This window comes from Gymnogyps californianus, chromosome 1 (genome assembly GCF_018139145.2).
Source record: "Gymnogyps californianus isolate 813 chromosome 1, ASM1813914v2, whole genome shotgun sequence".
Lineage (NCBI taxonomy): Eukaryota > Metazoa > Chordata > Aves > Accipitriformes > Cathartidae > Gymnogyps > Gymnogyps californianus.
This window is the reverse complement of record NC_059471.1, coordinates 215,274,537-215,296,860: the sequence shown is the minus strand read 5'-3', so window position 1 is coordinate 215,296,860 and position 22,324 is coordinate 215,274,537. Positions and strand designations below refer to the sequence as shown.

General features: G+C 40.6%; 1 protein-coding gene across 1 annotated transcript in view; it reads right to left on the bottom strand.

Annotated features, from left to right (window-relative positions):
- The window catches only part of MKLN1 (muskelin 1), a 97,344-nt gene that overhangs the window by 48,217 nt on the left and 26,803 nt on the right, over window positions 1–22,324 (bottom strand). The window contains exons 5-8 of the mRNA XM_050893086.1: window positions 19,195–19,304; window positions 15,054–15,246; window positions 7,404–7,481; window positions 6,088–6,153 (exon numbers count right to left, since the gene is read on the bottom strand). Of these exons, the coding sequence (XP_050749043.1) occupies window positions 6,088–6,153; window positions 7,404–7,481; window positions 15,054–15,246; window positions 19,195–19,304 (447 nt within the window). The remainder of the gene's footprint in view (window positions 1–6,087; window positions 6,154–7,403; window positions 7,482–15,053; window positions 15,247–19,194; window positions 19,305–22,324) is intronic.

Here is a 22,324-nt window from a genome sequence, read left to right as displayed (position 1 = left end):
CTGCTTTAGGGACAGAGCAGAACAATTTTCAAACCTACCTGCAAGGCAACAAGAAAAACATGAAAGTGGTTATATTTACCCAAAGCTTTTACCAGCTACATTTAGGAAGTCAAATTTCTCCTCCAGCATCTTAACCTTATCTCCTCTACATTTATTTTTGAATACAAATTCAACACTTTGAATTAAATATGTTCTGTGGATATTTCTAAACTGCTTGCTCAGTCAAAAACGTTTCTATAATGTCTGAATTCTTTTCTTCCCTTACTCTCTGGAAGACTAGAAGGTGCCAGAGCACTCCTCAAATTATTAGAGAATGTACATTCTCAAAAATTAACATATTTCCTGTCAACCTCTCCTTAAGTTCTATTTTTCAGAAGAGTGTGCAAAGCAGCCTTCTCGAATCCCTGTTAAATACCAAAAATCCTGAGGTAGTTTGTCTAGGTTCACATATGTTCTCCAAGTCAGCTTTTCTAACTTCTGTTAACTCCATCTTCTCTGTGTGGTGAAATCCTTGACGGGATTCTGGTACAGCAGGTCCTCCTCATCCGATCAGGACATTACGTGGCAAATTGCTAAAGCCACGCTGATAAAAGATGCTTCGTATGCCTGAACATCCCTATTTTTACCTTCTAATAAATAGACACAAAGAATACATTCCAATCCTGGTGACATATTTAACTAAACACTTTGGTCAAATGGTATTTTCAAGTCTCTGCTAGAACAGTTCTCCGTAGAAAATGAAAGAATTATGGACCTAAAACACCTCTGCAAATCATCCAGTCCATCAGTCATCTCCCAAACCCTTCACAGTAGGGCTAACTTCAGCAACAGACCAGGTTGCACAGGGCAGTATTCAGTTACACTTTGAATATCTCCAAAGATGGATATTTCAGACTGTCTGGACCCCTGCTCCAATGACTGCTCATTTTCATTACGATTTTTTTTTCCCCCTAATATCTAACTAAAGTTTCCCTTACTGCAATGGGAAGTCCATTGCCCTTTATTCTATTCTTCTGCACCCCCCAAAATGAGTCTGGCTATCTTCTCCATGCTCTCCCACCAGCTAGTTGAAGACAGCTCTAAGATCCTCCCACGAGCCTTTTCTTCTGCAAGCTGAACAAAACCAGCTCCCTAAGCATCTCCTCATACATCATGTGCTCCAGCCCCTGACCACCTTGGTGACCCTTCACTGGGCTTACTTTCAGATTGTCACCATCCTTACTGTACCAGAGAGCCCAAAGTGGGCACAGTACTCCAGATGTGGCCTCAAGTACCAAACAGAGGAACATCATCCCTCCCCTTAACCTGCTGGCCGTACTTCTGCTAATATGGCCTAGCAGGAGGTTGGCCTTCATCATCACAAGGACACATTGCTGACACATTCAGCTGTCTCCCACCTTGCAAATCTTCTTTCTGTGCACACCTATCATCTATACCATTGCACACAGCTGTTACATCCCAGGTTCAGGACTCTGCATTTGTCTTGGCTGAACCTCACAAGGCTCTTCCTGCAGCCCACCAGCGTCCCTTTGACTCACAGCCCTATTCTGTAGTTCATCAGCCACTGCACTCCCATCTGCTACCACCTCAAACTTGCTGAGGGTGTATTTGAGAATCAGTGTCCCTAGAACTAAGAAGGACTCGTCTCAGAATTAAAAAAATCTAGGCATAAGACATCTCAAAAGCCTTCTACGAAAGGACGTCACTTCCCTATGTAGTAACCACAGATTTAGTTATCTGCAAGCAGCATTGTCCATTTTGTAAGGAGCACTTAGAGCACAACTATAAAGCCAGACCTTAAATTTTCTTGAAGTATCACACCACTCAGTTTCTGAATCACAGTTCAGTGTAGATGGTGGCTGGATGTAAGTTTTTTCAGGCTAGGCCTGGTCTGGGTAGGCATACAGTCTTCCTCTCAAATGTGAAAGCACCATGAAGTTGAGTAACCTCCAGGATTCAGCAGCTGTTTGTGTTTCAGAGCTTAGAAGCCATCTGTGTTTTGTTTCAGAGATCTCTTCATCTTGTACACAAGTCCTGTCTTTAAGTATCTTATGGATAGCAGTGTTTTCCTCAGGCAAAACAGCATCCTTCATGTCTGCTGCTCTCACTTCATCTTTTTCATCTTTCCATGCTGCTTTTGAATCAGCCTCGTCATTTCCACTGCGTTGCCCGCATATACTATGGGCACACTCTGCCCACTGCTCTGAATCGCCCACTGTTCCTAACCTACAGATTTGTTCTCACTTATCTAATAGAATGAAGTAAGCACAATTCCTTCCTACAAAAGGAAAAGCAAAATAATGTACAACCAAAACTACAGAGTAGTTTCACTTCAGTGAGTGAAGAGGTAACACATCAATAAAGACCGTTTCACTAATATTTTCCTTCAAAAAATGTTTCACTTGCCAAAGAGAAGAGAAATCCAGACCAAAAAAAAATCATCCTGATTGCTTAGCTATTATTTCTAAAACAGGCTCGTCAGAAAACTTCAGAAGGCTTTATCTAAATGAAATAAGAGATGAATGTTTAAACAAACAGGATATATCACAAAAGATTCTTTTTTTTTTTTAATAGAATGATTTCTATGTAGTCTGTAATTCTGTTACCAAAATAAATTATATGGCTTTATTGACTGCACTGTCGTTCACATAAAATTGTGTCTGCCCTATAAGAGTAGAGGACATCAATTCCACCTTAACTATGGAATTACAAACCAAATCTCCAAAACACAGTACACATACTCCTCTAAGGTACAGACGTTATTCCTTAAAACTTGAATTTGGCAATCCACTTACCCATTCCCACTTTCTTCCACAATAAGCATTGGTATTTCGAAATGCATGCCATATCTGAATTCTAAAGAGGCCTGAGAGGGCATAATCAAAGTTATATTAACCAAGGTACCAGTGCCAGATGCCTACATCCTCATCCAAAACTGCATTAGGGCTTAATGCATCTGGGAACACAGTGCTATATACAAGCCTGCATTTTACTGCTTGAATATTTCACCAGGGCCTACACAAATAGCAGCATAGCTTTTCACGACTGATATTCAGCGCACTTAACACAGCATGTTCTTGTGTAGTTTTGGGGTTGTTTTCACTTTTGGTGTTGTTTTCACTTTTGGTGTTTTGGGGATACTTTTGTTTTAATCTATGCACCTGGGTTGTGACTACCCAAATACTTCCCCTTCCTTGTAGAAAAGGGCAGAAAACCCTCCAGTCTCCCAAATGGAGAACTACATAAGACATGCACCTTGCAGGAAAAAGCACAAATAACAAAAGCCTTCTGTTTTCATTTAAAGTCTAAAGCTTTAAAGTATGTAACAGTGGTTTCTAACTATAACCAGGAGTGCCTCTTAATAAACGTTTCTGCATATGCATACCAAAACCAACTTCCTAATTCTGCCATCCAGAGTCATTCCAGTTTGAGTGTTAATATGATTAAAATCATGGAAAACATTGTGAGAATCAGTAACTCGCAATTTTTTTTTTTATATAGGAAGATATCAGGCTGCATTCTCAGTTCTGCATCCCAAAATGCCTGCACTTTCATTTCAAACTGCTTTAAGAGTTTTTCAAAGCACAAAGAACACTACACTTATTCTAAGACAGCTGCAGCAGGTATTAAGAGCGTGAACATCAGATGGAAATGAGCTACAGCACGAGTTACTGGTTGCCAGCAGATGCCAGAATTCCTCTTTCAGCCTACCCTAATTGGAAGATAAAACATGGTAAAAGGCAGTTTAGACCAAGTTAAACTATATTTTACCTGAAACTCAGAGCATAAACAGAATCTCAGTGACTCAACACACTATCAGTAACTTGAGATCTAGCTCAACTGCTCACCAACCTGTATCCTCTATCCTAACACTAACACATGTGCATCCAGCAGGCTCAGTACTATTACAAAACCTATTAAAAATAAACTTATATTTTTGTAGTCAGTAATAACTGGTTAATATTTCCTTGAGGTTAATAAAAAACAGAACCATTTATAGTTCAGTTATAGCTACAGCAGGTCTGGACATCAGATATTAAAATTTGCTTCCAACACCTATTCTATGCGATATGAAATTTCAGAACCTCCTTATATGTATGATTTTGGTGTTTCATTTCATTTCTAAAAGATTAAAGTTGAAGAAAATATTCATTTTTGAAAAGGACCTCACCCCTCTAACAAAGAGTGCAAAGTGAGCTTATTTTTCTTCAGTTGCCAAAGACTTCTGGAAAAAAAAAAAAGTGTGGGGGTAAGGAAGGGAGGATGTCTTTGAAGGAAAGAGTATGCCGCTGCTCCTTTTTCCATTAACACTAGATTTGCTCAAGGTTAGCCAGGGAGCTTTACAGCTCCAGTCTGTAAAACACATCCTGACATAACTGGCTAAATTCTCACAGTCTCATTAAACACTACCTATATTCAAAAGGAAGACTCAAGCAATCAGTAACAGCTGGTTTTAAGAATAACAGCACCAAGAACTTCCCCTGGCCTGTTCATGAGCCAAATTAAATGGCAAAACTGATAATCTCAAAAACATTTAGGCTTTTACAAGCCTCAGTGGGCCTGGAAGCAAAACTAAGAGCAACTTCCCAAATATCCCACAGAAAAACTTTCTGAAGGTATCCGGCCACCACTGGCTAGAGCTGCAGCAAGAAAGGACTAGCATGACAGAGGGAGATCCAGGTGTCCCCCACTGGGACTCTACCTCCGTAGGTGCTCTCCAGCCAGTTTCGTGAAAGTAAAAAAAAAAAAGATATCGATGCTTTTTACTGCCTTGTTAAAGTAGAGTGAAAACGTAAGTCAAAGGCAGAGATAATAAGCTTACTAGGACTGAAGAAAATCAACAGGAATGGAAACCAAGACTCACACTACCATGAACATATTATTTTCAGGAGGTCTAAAGGACTATCATTTCCAACTTGACAAGCCTCGTGTTTCTTCAGCGCGCTTGTGAAACAGTCACTGTCTACTTTTTCGCCGAGGCCACTAGGGAGCGTTCACAGCTTCTTTTGTAGGCAGACACCAGCAACCCTCCAGCAGCATTTTATTCTAATGAATCTCAAACCTCTTCGACCAAAAAAAAAAAGTTTGCTTTCATATACAAAATAACTCGAGTGCTTCCTCCAGAGCAGTAACTACACTCTGAGTAAAAGCCAAAGACTGCAGCTACTGCTGCATTTTTGCTTGTTCACTATGACTTAGCAAATTACTCTTGAAGGTACTATCCTGTCACATGCTTCAGTCCCCGTCCATATGACCACAACAGATATGGCCATGGTAATTTTTTGCCAACTCCCTCAATGCCACCCTATATTCCTCTCTGCTACTCACACCCCAGTCTTGTTTCCCCTTCCCTAAGAACAATCCTTTTACTCATACAAATCATTTCCTTAGCAAAGATGCAGGCAGATGCATTCCTTATTTTAGTAAGGAATGACACACCACAGAAATCTGATTAAATAAAAGCAAGACAAAGATATAGAAAATTATGGAGAACAACAATCACTGGAACTATTACTTATACCCCTCCCCTTTCTTTTCTCTGCGGGGTCTCTGAAACAGAGGCTGAACCATTCTTTGAACTGCTATAGGAAAAGTTTTTGTAAAAAAAGTCTAACAAGTTATATTTAATAGGAATTTCTTGCACACTGTGGAAATTAGAAGCCGCTCCAACCAAAACACAAGGATGTTTCAACACATCAGATCTATTGCTTGAGCACTATTCCAAAGAGCGTATTATGGAGCAGATAAGGGAAATCATCATCCCTAATTTCTCTTCTCTTGTTTAAGCTCCTGCTCAAAGAGGGTAGGAGGGACAAAAAATTAAAAACAATTGTTCTTGGTTTCTTAGTCAAGACAAGATGACTAAGGCGTAACAGAGAACTAATAGGGAAGAAGGGGGGTAGGAAAGGCAGTTGGAGTACAGTTCCAGAGAGAAAGCAGAGTATTTAATCCAACTATTTGAAAGTGCAATTTTTTCCTCAAAACCTGAAGTTAAGACAGTCTCTGAAGAAAAACATATTTGCACATTTATCTGAAAGATATCTGATTAAATAATTAAGTTAGTTAAGAAATTTAACAACTACTCACCTGTCTGAACATCTATAACCATCTGATGGCCACCCCTCATCCCTGGTCGGCTGTCTTCCCCATCACCTTTAAAAAAAGAGGGAGGGGAGAGTCTTCCGTTATAATATTTTTAAACCAAAGAAAGATACAGCCTCACGTATGGCCTAAATACCATACAGAAGCAGAGCAACTTAGTAACTCACCATTCTTTAAACATTAGCACAACACTTTTTCCAGGTAGCATCCTTCTGTGCATTATAAAACTGTACAGAGTTTTATATTGAATTATCTGGTGACTGATAGTACAGATAGCTAAAGTGAATACAGTACTCTACTGCAAATCTGAGAGCCTTGGAAAGGAGCTTGAGAGTTCCTGAAGCATGCAGGTCCACACAAATGAGGTCTGAGCTATCTTTGCAGCTCTCCAGCGGTAAGGACGCAGACACCCTTTTGCTCCCCTTCCATCTCTCCCCACCTGAGAGCTGCCTGAAGGCTGAGCAGTGAGAACAGATACTCAAATGACAGGGCAATGTACCCACGGGATGGAAGCAAAGAGGTAATGGTATAGATATAGCATAGCTAGCTTTGCACCGATTACTTATTCTCACATATAAGGGAATTCCAACTGTCCAATTAAAGCAGCTTTCCAACCACTTTAGATATCTTAAGCATTCAGGACAGGTGTCATCTATGGGAAGCAACATCAGAAAGATAACCCGCGTTCTGCTGGAAGAGAAATCTGCTTGTATTCATAGATAACCCTTCCCAAGAGCTTTGGGTACGGTGCTCCACATTTGGCGATTGTCACCTTGAATCCTACATTTGCTGCATGACAGTGATTTTTGTACTTTGTAGCCAAGGCTGCCTCTACGAGCATCCTCTCAAGGCAGAAAGCAATGGAAAAAGATTCTACAGTTTAGATCTACTGTATAGCAGACCAAGACTTCAAAAGATGCATCTCAAATTTAAAATACTCCCTGTTAAGATAATGTATTTATTTGCCCCTCCTTGCTGTACATTTAAGTTGACTCCATGCGTTAAATCCAGTCATACAGGTAACTGCTCTCATGCTTAACCTATGAGATTTGTTTCTGAACTGATTAGCTATCCTTGAAGTTACAGCTAGTGTTCCTGTAGTGTTCCTTACTCAACCAGAGGTTTCTGGGAGCCTGTTAGCACTGACTTTGCAGACAAATGCAAATTTTTCATAGATGAAACCACTCCCTAGAACAACTGTCCTGGAGGAGGCTTTCTTGCATCATTTTCTTGCTCAATATCCTCAAAGGAACAAGATAGAACTGGCAGTATATGAGCTATATCTTAAGAAATGTCCTTACCTTTGGTGCTTTTGGGGATGATCTGCCCCCAGCGAGGTTTGTATTCTTGTTGACTGATATACTGATTGAATAAGCCATCTGCAAAACAAAAAATTGGCTGTATGAAATGTTTATACTTCCATTATAGCAAAATCACTTTTAATGCAGGTAACTTCAGCCTAACTCAATCCAGTATGCTACTCCAAAGCCTTCATTTTAAGTAAATTCTATATATATGTCAGTTAGTTTGTTAAACTTGTTAATGAACTAAATGTGTAAGCACTAAAATAAAAAGAATACTCATTACTAGATCAATCAAGAATTACCCAGTTTGCCTGCCAGATCATGCCAACTGTCTATAAATCTCCAGTGTGGTGTATTTAAGAACAGAATCCCTCCCCCTTATTTAAGCAAAAGGAAAGTTGCCAGTGCGTGTAAAATTCAACCATTTTAGTACATGTTAAGTTAAAACTAGGTCAGGCATCATCTCTGGAGCTTCATCTAAGAAGAAAAGGGAAGAAAAGCAGATTGTTTAAATGCTACGATATGGGACGACCAAGCACTGGAGGAAAAACAAAATAATAGTTTACATTCTCTTCAGAGAGTTAAGCAAGAAGAGAAACAGAAGACGCATTAGGTCACTGGCCAGATATGCCAACTGCAGCATTTCTGTAAGAAGCATTAACTCCAGCACCCCATCCAAGCTCCCCTTGGGCCTTCTTCTCTCCCTCTGTACACCTACCACATTTCATCTCTTCAGGGTCAAGAGGTCAGTTCCTAATTCTGGTTACCTGTTATCAGTCTATCACATAAACGTTAATTTTTTGAAAAAGAGATTCATAACACCCGTGCTCTCTGGGACCGCTCTTCAGTCTGGGAAGGGCTTAGCAAGCGTTTGGGGAACTTGTTGCTGTTGTTCTTCAAATGTCTCCTCTAAAAAACCTACCTTACCTTCTGCAGGCACAACGAACTATTAGACCGCTAACGGCCAGCCTCTTGACCACTGCTCACCTGGCTATATCCCACCCGTCACCCCACCACCTCAAGACACAAGCTCTTCATGACAAGCATTTGTTCCGCATTTATGCATTACCTGAAAAAAAAATGGGAGTTCAGACACCTGGTTTACATCATTAGTACAGTGATAACTACCACAGGCAGACTGAGAACTCGAACGATAGATTTATACGGTTTTGTATTGAAACAGTACATTGCACGTACACCGCTCAGATGGAGGATGCATTCAGGGGTCCTTAAGCACGAAATACCCAACAGCTATGCTCTTTGGTAGAATGGTACCCAGCAAACTTGCTCAGGAATCAGCTTTACATTCTCCAGCAGAGAAAGGAAAAAATGAAATTACTAAGTTGCATCTAATACTTTTTAGTTCTTCCGACCCCAGTAATTGTGGCTTTGAGGTAAGAATTTAACAGATTAGGAATGCCTCCATTTATTTATAGAAAATCCCTTGGTAGGAATATAGACAAAAAAGAATAATCCTTACTGCACGCATCCCTATTTATTTACAAAAAGGTAAAAATCTTTGTCAAGCACGACACAATGTTCAGAGAATATTTTGAAGCATTTCCTGGCATCCTGTAGTTTGTCGTGACTGCAATCCAGGTTTTAATTAAAACCCAAGCCAGCAAGTACTTCCTGGGAGAAGATGAATGCTTTATTTTCCTATTAGATGGTCTCTAAATAAGGGCACTCGAGCTCCTGAAAGGTGCTGAACTTGGTCTTAAAATACAAAACTGCTTTCAACTTTCATAAACTCAGCTCTGCAAGTTTTTCAAATTAAATACTCTGTGAAAGCAGGGCAGATTTTACTTTCACCTGTCTTAGAGCCAAAAACATCAGCTCTCTCCTAGCATTAGGTAATTGAGGAAAGCCAAAAGTTTGCTCAACGTATGTAGAAAAGTGGTTTATTTTGGTTTTAAGAGTAGGGTTCCTAACTCCCACTTCTTCAGCATTTATGAAGTTGGGACAAGACGTGGGAGGCTTTAAGCTTGAGATTTCATGAATTCTGATTCAGAAAAGCCAGCTTCCAACAGAACAAAAAGCATGCGCTGTAAGAAATCCCATACTGACTCAGGCAGATTTTTCTAGCCACAAACCTAGACAGAAATCCAGCTTTTTGGTTATCATTAGAGCATTCGGTCTTCAAGACAGAACGCAAAACCATATTTATTCCTACGGCAGTCAATAGATAATTGGACATAAATAGCTCAAGAGGATGAATTACATCACATACGATCTGAAAGGGTGATTTAACCTCTCTCCCATGCTCAACACCCACAGGCTGCACTTGTCAAGATATGACACTTCTCCCCTACTGTGCCTTCAGCCTCTTTTAATAATGCTTCTTGTCCTCCATGGGACATTGGTTTGGAAATACTCCAGCTTGCTTCCCAGAAATGTTTCTTTATGCTGGGAGCAGTTCCACATTCATTCTACTTGTACGGCAAACCAGCAGCAGCTTGTTTTGGAAGCTGAATCACCACCTGTCTGACACCACCAGGGAAAGAAAGGAGGATTTCTAGGTGGATTCTGTATCCGATGCCAGACCTATTCTAACGCACTCCTTATGTTTCTTGCCAGGATAGCATTGCTGACCAAAAGGTCTCCAAAGCTTCTGCGAGGCACTGAAGATCAGATCTAGGCCTGCTCGGGTTTGTCAGCGGTTTCCAACGAATCAATAGTTTAAAATAAATTTCAAGACTCCTGTAGAAAAAAAAGTGTTAAGTGCAAGTTTTTAAAGGAAGTCTTTTCCTTCACTCCGGAGGCCTCTCATTTCAATGTCCATGTTTACTCTCTAAAATTACAGCCAAAGCCAGTACTTTTGTTTTGTACTATTTTCAAGCCCTTCACAGCAAGTTGTGACGCATTTTGGATGTAACAACATGAAGTTCACAGCAGTTAAAGCTTAGTAAATTCTACCTCCCTGATAACCGAAACCTTTATTTTGTCAGCCAATTACAGGTTACCTGGAAAGGATTAGGACAAACATTGCAGACAAAAATATTTAACTTGCTGAAGCCAATCAGGAACAAGTTGTATTAAGTTTCCTTTTAGACAACACACATCTCTAGATAGGATTACTAAAATCTATTCACTTCACTGCCAGTGGCTGAAAAAACTTCAGAATAGCATTTAGCCCATAATTTCTGGGTGTTGGGGTTTAAGATTTTTCTTCAACCAAAGAAGAATACCCAAAACGCTGAAACAGATTGAGGCGTTTGTAGTCACAAAAATCCTTCTAAAAAAAAGCTGAAGCAGAAAACAAAGATGACACCAGATAAAAATCCAGCCATTACTTGACAATTTCCTCAAGACGTGGGAGCAACAAGAAAACACACAAATTTTTTCCAGCCTCAAAGCTGTAATATTCTCTTTCACTTTCTTCTTAACAAAAATGAAACAAGGTTTGCTTTCAAATCCCTACAAGATACGCTTCTTCTACACAAACCCTACCATCTACTTACCATAGGCTTTGGATCCCTAGCAAGCCTCTCCCCTCCATATATCCCAGTACTACAGAGCAGCAAGCCAGCATCCATACTTTCTCAGAACCGAATCCAAACATATTTGACGGTAAAATTAAGGTACACGTGTCTGTCTAGAGCTTCCAGGAGAATACAACTGTTCCTGTGCATCCCGAGTTTTGGGAGACATTCGAGCCTGCAGGCCATGCATCACAACTTCTTGTTTGTCGTACGGGGCCGACATGTCAACAGATAAACACATATCACATACTGACACGAGAACTGCCAGAAGGAACACCTCGGTCCCCAGAATACTAATAGGAAACCAGCAGATCTTCAATCCATTTCAAGCTGCTTTCTATGTCTACAGTAGCTGCAAACAGTTCAACTAAGTAATTTGCACTCCGCATACTCTCTGTAGGAATATTAAGCAGATTTTTTCTTCAATAATATAAGCCGTCTGAAAGCTATAGGAATGAATCCAAATGTGAAGCATTTGAACCAAGTCTGTGAACCAGCTGAGATTTAGGGAACCTTTTATTTTTGAGAGGAAGTCAGGCAGCTGCCAGAGTTTCCATTTGCCCATTTTCTAAGTGTAATGCACAAGTCAAAAGAATCTGCGGGAAAAGTGTGGCTGCCTGCCACTGAGCTCTCAAAAGAAATCATCTGGTGATGTGAGGTGGAAGACAGCGTTCATCATTAGCAATGCAAAAGAACAAGAGTTAGCTCTGCTAGCACTAATTCTTGACCACCTACTCTTTTTCTACATGACTAAGTCTATGGAAATAGCCTGCGAGAGATGCATCGCATTTCACGTTTTAAATACCTACCACTGCAAATATTAGCCTCTACAGAAGACATTTTAGGCTGAACTGAGTGTGCAGTATCTCTGTCAACCTCATTGCACTTCTGTTTGTTCCTTTAAGGCAATGAACTCTCAGATCAGCAAGAGGTCAGAAGTTCACATATTCATGTCCAGTCTGTTACAGAACAGTTCGCTCTTTGACCGATTTCAGGGATAATTTAAGGATCTGTATATCTCAATTAACTCTACACTTCAACTACACTACACGGACCATACACAGGACTAAAGTTAATCTGCTTTTATTTGGAAAAACAACACATCAGAGAGGAGCTCAGTCATAAGAACACCCACACCTTAGAGACTAAGCAGCAAGCTATGGAGACTTCACAACAAAGCTGCTAAGAAAGTAAAATGGTAAAATGCCGGGTGCTAACGAGCCTCTTTCAAACAGAGGAGCTTAAGAGAGATGCAGAACTGAGTAAGGACAGGTAACTGTGGAGGACCACAGGGAGCAGATGGCAGCAATACTATAGGAGAACATGTTGAATGCTGAAGTCATGTATTCCCATCCTACCAAGAAGGATCCAGCTGTTAAATACCAGCTACACTCAACACCTTGACTTGACTGTCATCTTGTACAACTCCGGACAAACTATTCCAGCTGCAGTTTCAGGTTTTTTGTGGCTACAAGAGGTTTGTCCTATCCTCTCCTCCATCGTAGCCCGATCAGCTCCCTGACCTGGTTTGCCATGTGGCAGCACGAGCACCAGTGCCAGCAAACGAGGGGCCAGGGGACACACTGTCCTGAGTAAGGGCAGGATTGACCCAGTTAGTAAAAACCCCAGTTGTGTCAGCTTAAAGCAAATATGGAATAGAGCCTCAGTGTCTCGGGATAGATAGCACTTCTCTCTGAAGGGTGCTGGGAGGCGACAGAGCTTTAAATGGGTACAAAAACTGAAGACAGCATGAAGAATTGCAGAAGGATGGGGGAAGGAAGGTTAATGTATTCAAAGACAAGCAAAATCATTAAGGATGAGCAACGGAGCAACGGGAGATGCGTACACTGACATTTAACTTTAGCTAGCCAGGTGCTGGATTAAAAGGAAGCAATATTAACATCCTCATGCATATTACTCTGTCCCTCAGCAGCAGTGACAAAACTTAATGATGCTACTTGAAGACTCTCCTGCTAAGTTATCCACAGTCTGTTACTAGAAATACTTGCTTCTGTACTTGCTGGAACCAAAAAGAAGGACTGATAAAACAAGCTACAGCATATTTCTCTAGTTTGCTTAAGTGATGCTGAGTTCTTCAGCCTCCAAAAAGGGACATGATTACAAGAACCAGGGAAGCAGGATTATTCACATCAAATCTGACAAGAAAGAAGTGTCTGTTGTCAGACAGTACAATACAAGACCTACAGTTTTCTACCAGGTGAGTCCTTTGCCAGTACTTCCACACCTGGAAAAGCTGAGCACTGCAGACAGCAACCCCACTCACAACACACAAGGGGAAACAGAAACACCACCTCAGCTCAAGTCCTAGGGGAAAACTGCTGGATAGAATAAACACAGTACGTTAAATATTACGCAGTAAAAGAAATTAACATATAACAGCTCAAAAAACAAGGCCACAAACATTCTCTTCATTAGTGCCCAAAAAAAAAAAAAGTCCATTTTTGAGGGAACTTTTTCAGCACATTCTAGACTTCTAGTGAAATTCCATTCAAGAAATAGTTTCTACTACAGCCTGCAATGAAGTGGAAAGAGGACGGCCTCTAGGCACTGACGAGATTAAGCCACAGCCAAGGCAGCAAACCAATGCATTGATAAAATCATCACCATCAGCATATAGTACTCCTCTGGCTCTCAGCAGATCCTGCCTCATATTGGTGGGCTCATCAGCTCCCCCCAGGCACTCATGTCTTTGAGAAACACTGCAAAGGCAGTAACAGCCAGCCACAGCTCCCTGCTGCTTCTTCATCCTGCAACCCTCCCTTGCCCTTAAGATTCAGGAGGAAGCTGCCAGTTGCAAAATGCCCCTGCATTGCAGGAAGCTGTTCATGCTCCCATCTCAGCCAACAACACTACATTGTCTCAGGAGGGCAGGCACTCAGGAGGGCAAGGATGAACGCTGGCAATTCTGTCTCAATGCTTGTAGCTGCTCAGGGAGCTCAGCACAGGGCAGAGCTCAGCTGTTCTATCTACATACTTGAGAAACCTTCAGCCAAAACCCGTAGAAAGCCGTTTACTGCAGTTTTTGATGACCTGTTGCAATAAGCTCCCTAACATTGTGCTTAGTTGAACAGCTTATTCACAAAAAGACAGCGGATTTTCATGGAAGACAAACCTTGATTTTAAAACTATCATTTCTATCGTATCCTGAGAACCACTTCCAACTTTAGTAGTACAAACCACACTGATGGAGTCAAGCAGGTATGCCGGCATCTATCCAAAAGGTATTACAAAATGATTGATTAGCCCAGAATTAGAAGAAACATCTCTGGTGCCAGACATCCATGAAATTGGTCCACTAAGCCCCTAACTCTACCGGCATCAGACACAAGGTTCTCTTCTTATGCCAGTACAAGTTTCCCATAAAGAGTGACTGCACATAGTCAAAAAGCACTACACCCACAGCCAAAGGCACCTCTGTTTTATCCGATTGTGATCCAAAACGACTGCACAGGTCTTGGGAGACACTTCAGTGCAATAGCCCAACTCTTCTTGTATCCTATTCCATCCACAGAAAGTACATCTCCCCCATTTTAGGAGTTGAGAGCTGCGCTTCTAAGTCGAAAGTTTCCAAGTAAAATATTAATAGCAGTTACAATGAAACTGGCTGCCAACGTCCTGTTCTACAAGGGAAAACAAGCTCTGCCTCCAGTCACTGCGACTTCTACACCATTCTCCAAGGACTACCTTCCCCATAAGCAAAGAGAGCATTCTCATTCAAATACAGCTGAAAACTTCTGCTGGAACACCAACTAGGTGGTAAGCTCTAACCATAAACCATGACACAGATCACTACTGAGAACTCAAGTTTTATGCTTCCCTGCTCACCACTCCAGTGACTCTTCTGATAGTTAAGCCCACCTTCAGCTGGCCAGCCACTTACATGAAGAACTTATCTTTACCCACTCAGGTGCACAACTCTGGGGAAAAGAGACTCCAAAAGTAGCAGTGATAAGAGATTTCATGACTGAATTTTTAGCCTTCATCATACGCATACTCACAAGTCCAAAAGCTGACAGTACACCACACTAGATATAAAATAGCACACAGACTAGCCAATTCTACCGCTAAGTACGTTAACATTCAAAGCAGTAACATTTCAATGCTTTTTTTTAATTAATATAGCAGACCCCTCCGATTCGCTTACCATTCACAGCTTTTTCTATCAGTTCTTCACAAGCATCAAAGTCTCCCTTCAATACCAGTTTGTCATGCAGGTCTGTCAACATAGGGTGCTCCAGAGCAATCTTGGTTTTCTTCTGCAGCGACTCAAAAGCTTCAGTGTAGTTGTGCTGACGAAAATGCTTTAGGCAAAGGCGAATGGCTTCCTGTTCACGGTACTACTGGAACACAAGAAAACCTATGAGACATGTAGATTTTTCTTTTACCAGCACTGCTGGGAACTACCTGTGAACCTGCCTGGAGACAGAAGCAGGATCTCTTATACACGCTGCACATAAATTGCTCACGAACTTACAGAGGAACGCTATATGAAAGACATTACAAGCTGTGCAGGCATTTACTTTCCAACAGTATAGAAATTACACAACTTGGTATCATCCAATTTAATCAGCATACAAGAAGAGAGTGCACAGTGTCCCAGATCTCTGGAGTGACCATTATTTCCCCCCCATCTGCTTGGCCCTGCTGTTTGAGGCCTACACGAAGTACAGAGCAGGAAAAAGCCTTTGCTATCAGCGTTACATAATTTGATTGTATGACTCTTATATAACAAAATAATTTAGAAGAGTAAGTAGGTCAAAGCTTTTCTAGAAGCAGAAGAAAAAAAAAAACCACGAGAACAGGAATACTTGCAGTGACCACCACTCCTGCAACGGAAAGGCAGAAGGCAGGGCTGACCCCAAATCCCGTGGGTTCACGAGGGTTTCGGATCAACGGCAGCAAGGATTTACGTACATGCCAAAGTTTTACCTTCAAAATATACCCATGCATCTTGAAGCAGAACCCCTGCTTTCATACCGCAGATGAGCCAAAGCTGCCCATTTCCCACTCAGCTGTGGGAAGGGGTGAGAAAGGCTAGAGAAACCCACGCTGGGTCAAACATCCAGGCACAAAAACGTCAGGGAAGAGTAAACTCCACATAAGAGCTACAGCTTGTGCTGCTAACCTACCAAATTATCCACTGCGTTTTCAAAGCTGCTAACAATATGCATAAGTAACACAGACTTTTAAGTTGATAAGTAGCAGAACTACTTATTTTAAACAGACTCTTCAAACCTAAATTCTAAGGCATTAAAAAAAAAAATCTGAATTTCCATCTTTAACACACATCTACTGTGGTAAAAAGCAAATGTAACTTTAAGCATCTATAAGACTGATCAAATTACAGACAAAAGATTTTACTCCTAAATGGACACCACTGCTAAAAGTGAAGTTTATGGTATTTAAATGAATAGAATCTTTCTGAAAACCTGGAACTAACACTGACATGCAACAAAAATCAGTGCTCTCAAAAGAATGGCTCTATAGCAAGAATCTCATAAACTGAAGCAGCTAAAAAGAAACACGGCCATGTGATATATTTTTAGTTCTTAATCCATCAGTATTTCACAGCTGCAAATAGCCAGAACTACGCATTTTTAGAAAATCAGTTCCCAGCCCACATGAAAAAGGCCAAGGACATGTACCGATAAAAATGCAAGACTGTGGCAAAGGAACACTAAAGCTAAAACAGAGTTTTACAGCACAACTGGGAAAAACCCACAATTTTTTTTTCTCTTTCTTTCTAAGAGATACCTAAAACACTGTCTTTAAGCAAGTGTTCACCTACATCAGTGAAGGCCAAAACCACATTAGATTCTTTGTTGCTCAAAGGGATAGCAAGCAAAAGGATAGTTGCACAGTAATAACCAGCTTCTGCACTTTCAGCTCCTCTAATTTAGACATTAGACAGAATTCAGTCTTGGTGTATTTCCATTGAGCCTCTCATGACTGATAGACTTGGCTTTTAGAACATGAAATGACTGTTGGATGCAGGTTGGCCACTCGATGCAACATAAAAGTTTGTATTTAAGTGACACCATAGTAGTACTTCAGAAGTTAAAAGTAAAAACATTTTTTTATGCAAAAAGGTGTATTAAAAAATATATAAAAGGCTCCTTTTTAAATGCTATCATACAGGTTTAAAGAGATGACAACCCAAATAATAGCTTTGATCTGAAGCTGCAAATAATTCCTATGGTTAAAACCGTAACAAGAGCACGAGACTAAGACATTAACACTGTCAAATACACTATTAGAATTAAAAATATTTAAGTGTTCATTATCAAAACCAAAAGTGATAGCCGTCGATAAACTGCCACTTCTCAATCGCTAAAGTATGCCCACTCTTCAGTAAAAGCAAAGCGCTAAGGCTTTCAGGAAGCAGTAGGCTGAGCTGGACAGCAAGGAGAAAGCAGTAGGGAGGGAACTGAGGAGCCTGCTTGCTGCTTTGAGTCCTCATCTATTACCCCCAACTCCACTCCCTTCAGGAAAGGGAGGTTTTGTTGGTTGAAGCACACGCAACAAAAAGGATGGGCAACTTTGTTTAGAACCTTCTTCTCATCTGATGTCTTGGGCAGTAAAGAATTATTAGATTTCAAAGCCTTTGAGACTTCCAAGAACATGCATGAAAATATTCACACCATCTCAAAGAACTGGAAGAAACAGGTCAACCTTTCTGCCTTTCCCCAAATATGGGTCAACACATATCCTCCTACGTGGATCCGGCAACAGTGGCCCCTCAGGACTGAGAGAGAGGAGAACATCAGTGAGACATGCACTCATCACCAAAAACTTGACAACTGATCCTAGCAGAGCCCAAACAATCATGACTAAGTCTCTGCCTTGCTGCTTTAGGGCTCTAAGCTTTAGAAGAACAATGCTGGCACCCCTTGAAGAAGCTGTCGCTACATACATGCTGACCATGAAAAATGTCGATTCCACGGGATAAGATGGAACAAAACAGATGCTGACATCATCATCAGATGGCTCCTGACCAAAAAAAATAAAAATCAGAGCTTCCTGGTTGCAGCAACTGGTCAAAAATGCCAGAGACACCACCATGTGCAGAGGCAGCAGAAAGAAGCACAGAAAATCATCAGCAGCCTCTGTCAACTGGACATCAGTAATCAGCAGACTAATGACAACAATACCACTTTAATCATAAAGCAGCTACAGACAACTTCCACTGCGACTGTTAGTGCTGTTTTTAAATCCTCCATGAAGAAGCTTGTGATGTTGGTATAAACACATATGAGCCAGATAGCACGGCCACAAAGTTTCTTTACCATACTGGCAGCACCATAAACTGGTGAGGGAGTCTCAGTACTACCATGCACAATCTTTATCCCCTTTAAGTTTTTCCTTCTGGAAGCAGAGATATGCTGCTCCACTACTCAGTCTTATTCAGCTGGGAAGGATGTCTTCTCTGCAACACAATATGAATTTCATTAATTGTTCCAGAAGATCTATGCATAAAAAGCAGCAACAAAATGAATTCTCGTTGTCAACGTGCACTTCCCTCCCACAGGAGAGGCACCTGTTTAAATACAGTTTATACAAATAATGTTTAGAACCGTTTGAACTTTCTTGTCTATCAAAGTGACAACTGGCATAAATCATCTCACAGTCCAGTGGCATCAGCTCCCCTCTGTTCCAGAGTATTCAGCAAAAAGACAGTAAGAGGGAAACATGAGACGCGCAAGGAGCTGCAACAGCAAAGACACCAACATGGATTCTCTTTAAAACAAGCTCATTTTTATACCCTGTAACAAAAGCTGCATATGTAACCCAAAAGGCTCTAGGCTCACATGTAGCTCTACAGAAGGACTGGTATGGTAAAAGAATGACTAATCAAAAGGCAAGAAGAGGGAGAAATGGAATCTGGTTTTGTTAAGATTCATTTCCCTTCCAATACAAATACTATTTTACTAACATTGTCCCCTTTGACTCAGTGTTCCTTTCTTTTATGTTTTTCTTGTGATGTCTACCTAGCAGCTTTTTTTTTTGTAGGGTTGTTTTTTTTTTTGTGGTGGTGGTGGTTTTGGGTTTTTTGGGGTGTTTTGTTGGTTTTTTTTTTTTTTAAAGAGAACAAGCAGATACAATTCAAAAAGATTCACTTAGAGTCAAAGTCAGCCATGTGGTTTGAGTTTTAACTATGCGTGTTTGTTGTTTTAATAGCTGATATTCAAGGAATGAAAAGGTCACGTAATTCCAGTAAGAGAAGTTTCACAAGATTCTGAGACTACAAATCTTCAAACAAACAGGCATCTAAAATGCAGGCCTACCTTGCTGTACCAGTTGAGGCACGGCTGGACCACATCTGGATCATCAATGCCATTAAGTTCAACATACCAGATACTAAAATTGAAGCTAGGTCCCCAGGATAAGAGTGGAACTGGAGAAGAAAGGAAAAGGAGAAAAAGGATGCATAAACATCTAACAACCACTGCATTAGTCTCATCAGGCTATACACAGTACTATTTCAACAGAATGCTTTTAAAGGTTACACAAAATTCAGTATTTCTGATTTGGCATAAGTTCTAGTTCGTTTAAGTAAGCTTAGGAAAATTACCAAATATGTCATGTTAAAGTTGTCATTTAAAGCAACCTGTGCCGAGCAACATTAACACAGCAGATCATTACAAAGCAGAAGCTTGCTTTAAGCAAAGAGCAAAAATACTATCATTTACGACAGCTCAAAGAGGCAACAAGCTTTGACATGGATGGGAAACACGAGCGTACTAGCAACAGTATTTGCTCCTCATAGTACATTTATTTCCACATTTGTCAGCAACAATTATTTTCCCTAATGGTGAAGACAAGAAGCTTGGGTATTTTAACTTTTACAAAATTAGTAACGTCTGCAAGTTGTGGAGGAGGGAGGGAGGGAGGGAAAACTGTCAGTTCCCAATTTAAAAACTGTATTTAATTTTATTTTTTTTTTTTTAAAGCTTAAAATCTGTGCAGCTTTTTGGCTAACACTGTTTTATTTGCGTATTGGAACAAACATACTTAAAATATTAAATGACCCGTGAAACACACTGCAGCCTCTCATCTAAGGCTTCTCTACCACTCCGTGTTAACATCTATGGTCTTGCATTGATCTATTAACCTGCAGGTTAAGATTTGGTTACGCTTTTTGAAGCAACTCCAACTCCCAGAAAACTTTTATGTGAACACTGACTCCTTACAACTACTGTGAAATCCAGTGGTTTCATTTCAAATACTTTTGTTTCCTTTTTATTTGACCGTAACTGATAAACAGGAAAAGATAGTATTAGAGATGAATGAGTAGCTACCAACAGCATGGAGTCCACTACTTCCTCCCTTCCACAGAAACTATTTTTGCCACAGAGAAATTGCTTGTCTTTCAAACCACTATGAAATACCACTGAGATTAACTTGTTGAACTAAGGGTTTTCTGACCTACTCCTTGAGGAAATAAAAACCAAACTTTGTCTTAAAGTTGTTCCTGAGCTCTTAAAGGTTCTTAAGTATTTATACTTCAAACAAGCTACACCTATTTTCTGCAATGTCTTTGGGCACAAAGCATATGTTCAAACACATGATTTTCTAAATTTTAAAGGGTGTTTCTACAAACCTATTGCTAAAGACTCATGACAACTTCTGGGAACAGTCATCAAGAAAAGAGATTTTTAGAAAAGATCCAAAGAAACTTTGAATATGCGATTCTTAACTGATTTTAATATCCATAAGTAGGTACTATATATGTTACAGTTCTCAAATCATCCTGTTCAAATAGTGTCTTTCTACTTGACTGTTCAGCATACAAAGCGAGATGCTTTCAGAGCAGTTCCTAGTAGGTGCATGTTTGTGGACACAGGAGAGAAGTGAACTGGTCAGAAAAACCAAGATTCACCTGTCTTCCGTCCACATTGCATATGCTCTGCCCAAGAAACTTCTTTCTTGCTTAGTTTTGTCCTCTGCACAAGATGAGCGCTGCCAATATGGTACCTTAATACCATAAAACATTACTACTTCTAAATCCAAGCCCACAGATAAGTTTAATCCTGGATATCCCACATATTAAGGCAGCAGACTGACAAAATACCACATGTAAGGGTAACACCTTTGATCTGTCTTCAGACCTGAACACACAGACCAAGACCAAACTGAAGTTAAATTTAGTATTTGCTCAGCTATAAAGAATCAAAGTCTATCCATCAGCTTATGGCACTGAAACACTGAACCAAACCACAGACCACCTCAAATGGACCAAGACCATAAACTTCCTGATGGTGAACCTGAGGCCAATTTCGTAACACTGAGTTTACTGGGTGAAAAACCATATCCAAGTATTACCACCTTCTCACCTCATTCCAGAAAAACTGTAGAGGTATTCGCCTCTACTTCTTGTCAGCAGTTCTTCTGAGAACTTACATGAACTTCTCACAGAAAAATTTAACAATTCACCCTCTTATCTTGGTAGTCAACTACAGCAGGAAAGCTGTTATTCAGATGTGCATAAGAATCCTGGGTAGCTATCAACACAAAAAATGCAAAGCCATCAACTTGCTAACACTTCCCCTCCCCCTAGTTAACTCAGACCTTTCAACAGCCTTGTTTACAAGAAGGAAACAAAACACCAGAAATGGTGATTTTTAACATCAACATTTTCATGGTGCAATCATCTACTTAAAGGAAAGCACAGACGTTAAGTTGTATAGGGAATGCAAAGTAAATGCTTCCCCAGTGCTGCAGAGGCAGAGAAAACTGATGCTGATCTTTTTAAACTGCTCCATAGGAGTAGGAAAAGAAACAAAGCAGAAGGGTAGAAACTGTACAGTGCTTTCTATTCCAGTTAGGAAAGATCAAGTGTCCCGTCGGATCATCTCCCCATTTTTAAAACCTCTTGCCCGGCTCCCAGGATACACGAAGGAGACACCTTTCATCGTTTCCTCTGCCCTCTCCTTTCTGAGGCCTCCATAGGTATGCTTAGCTCTTTAGACAAATCTCCTTTTAGAGCAGCCACGATCTAACTTAGACGTGGAAGGAGACACTCAGTGCAGCAAGGAAGTAGCAACAGTCACACGAACAGCAATAAGCATTACTTGTCAGTGCGACATACAAATCTCATTTTTATTTTTGCACAAAGTTTGAAGGTACCAGCAGTCTAGGATCCTGGGTGCCACTCTGTTTCTTTTCTCACATCTCCCAACAGCTGGTTTTTATTTGTCCTCCCTTCACCCACTTCAGATTTCACACGGCAGCCTAGGTAGACCCAAACCTACTAGAGCCTCTGCAAGAGCTGAGAAATGTCCCCCTCTAAAAGTCAATACTCTATCCTGCAATACAGTTGAAGAGGCCACACCTTAAGCTACCCACTCTTTGCTACATTGCTTTTATCCCTACACACACACACCTTTGAGGTGGAAACATACTACGATTAAAGGT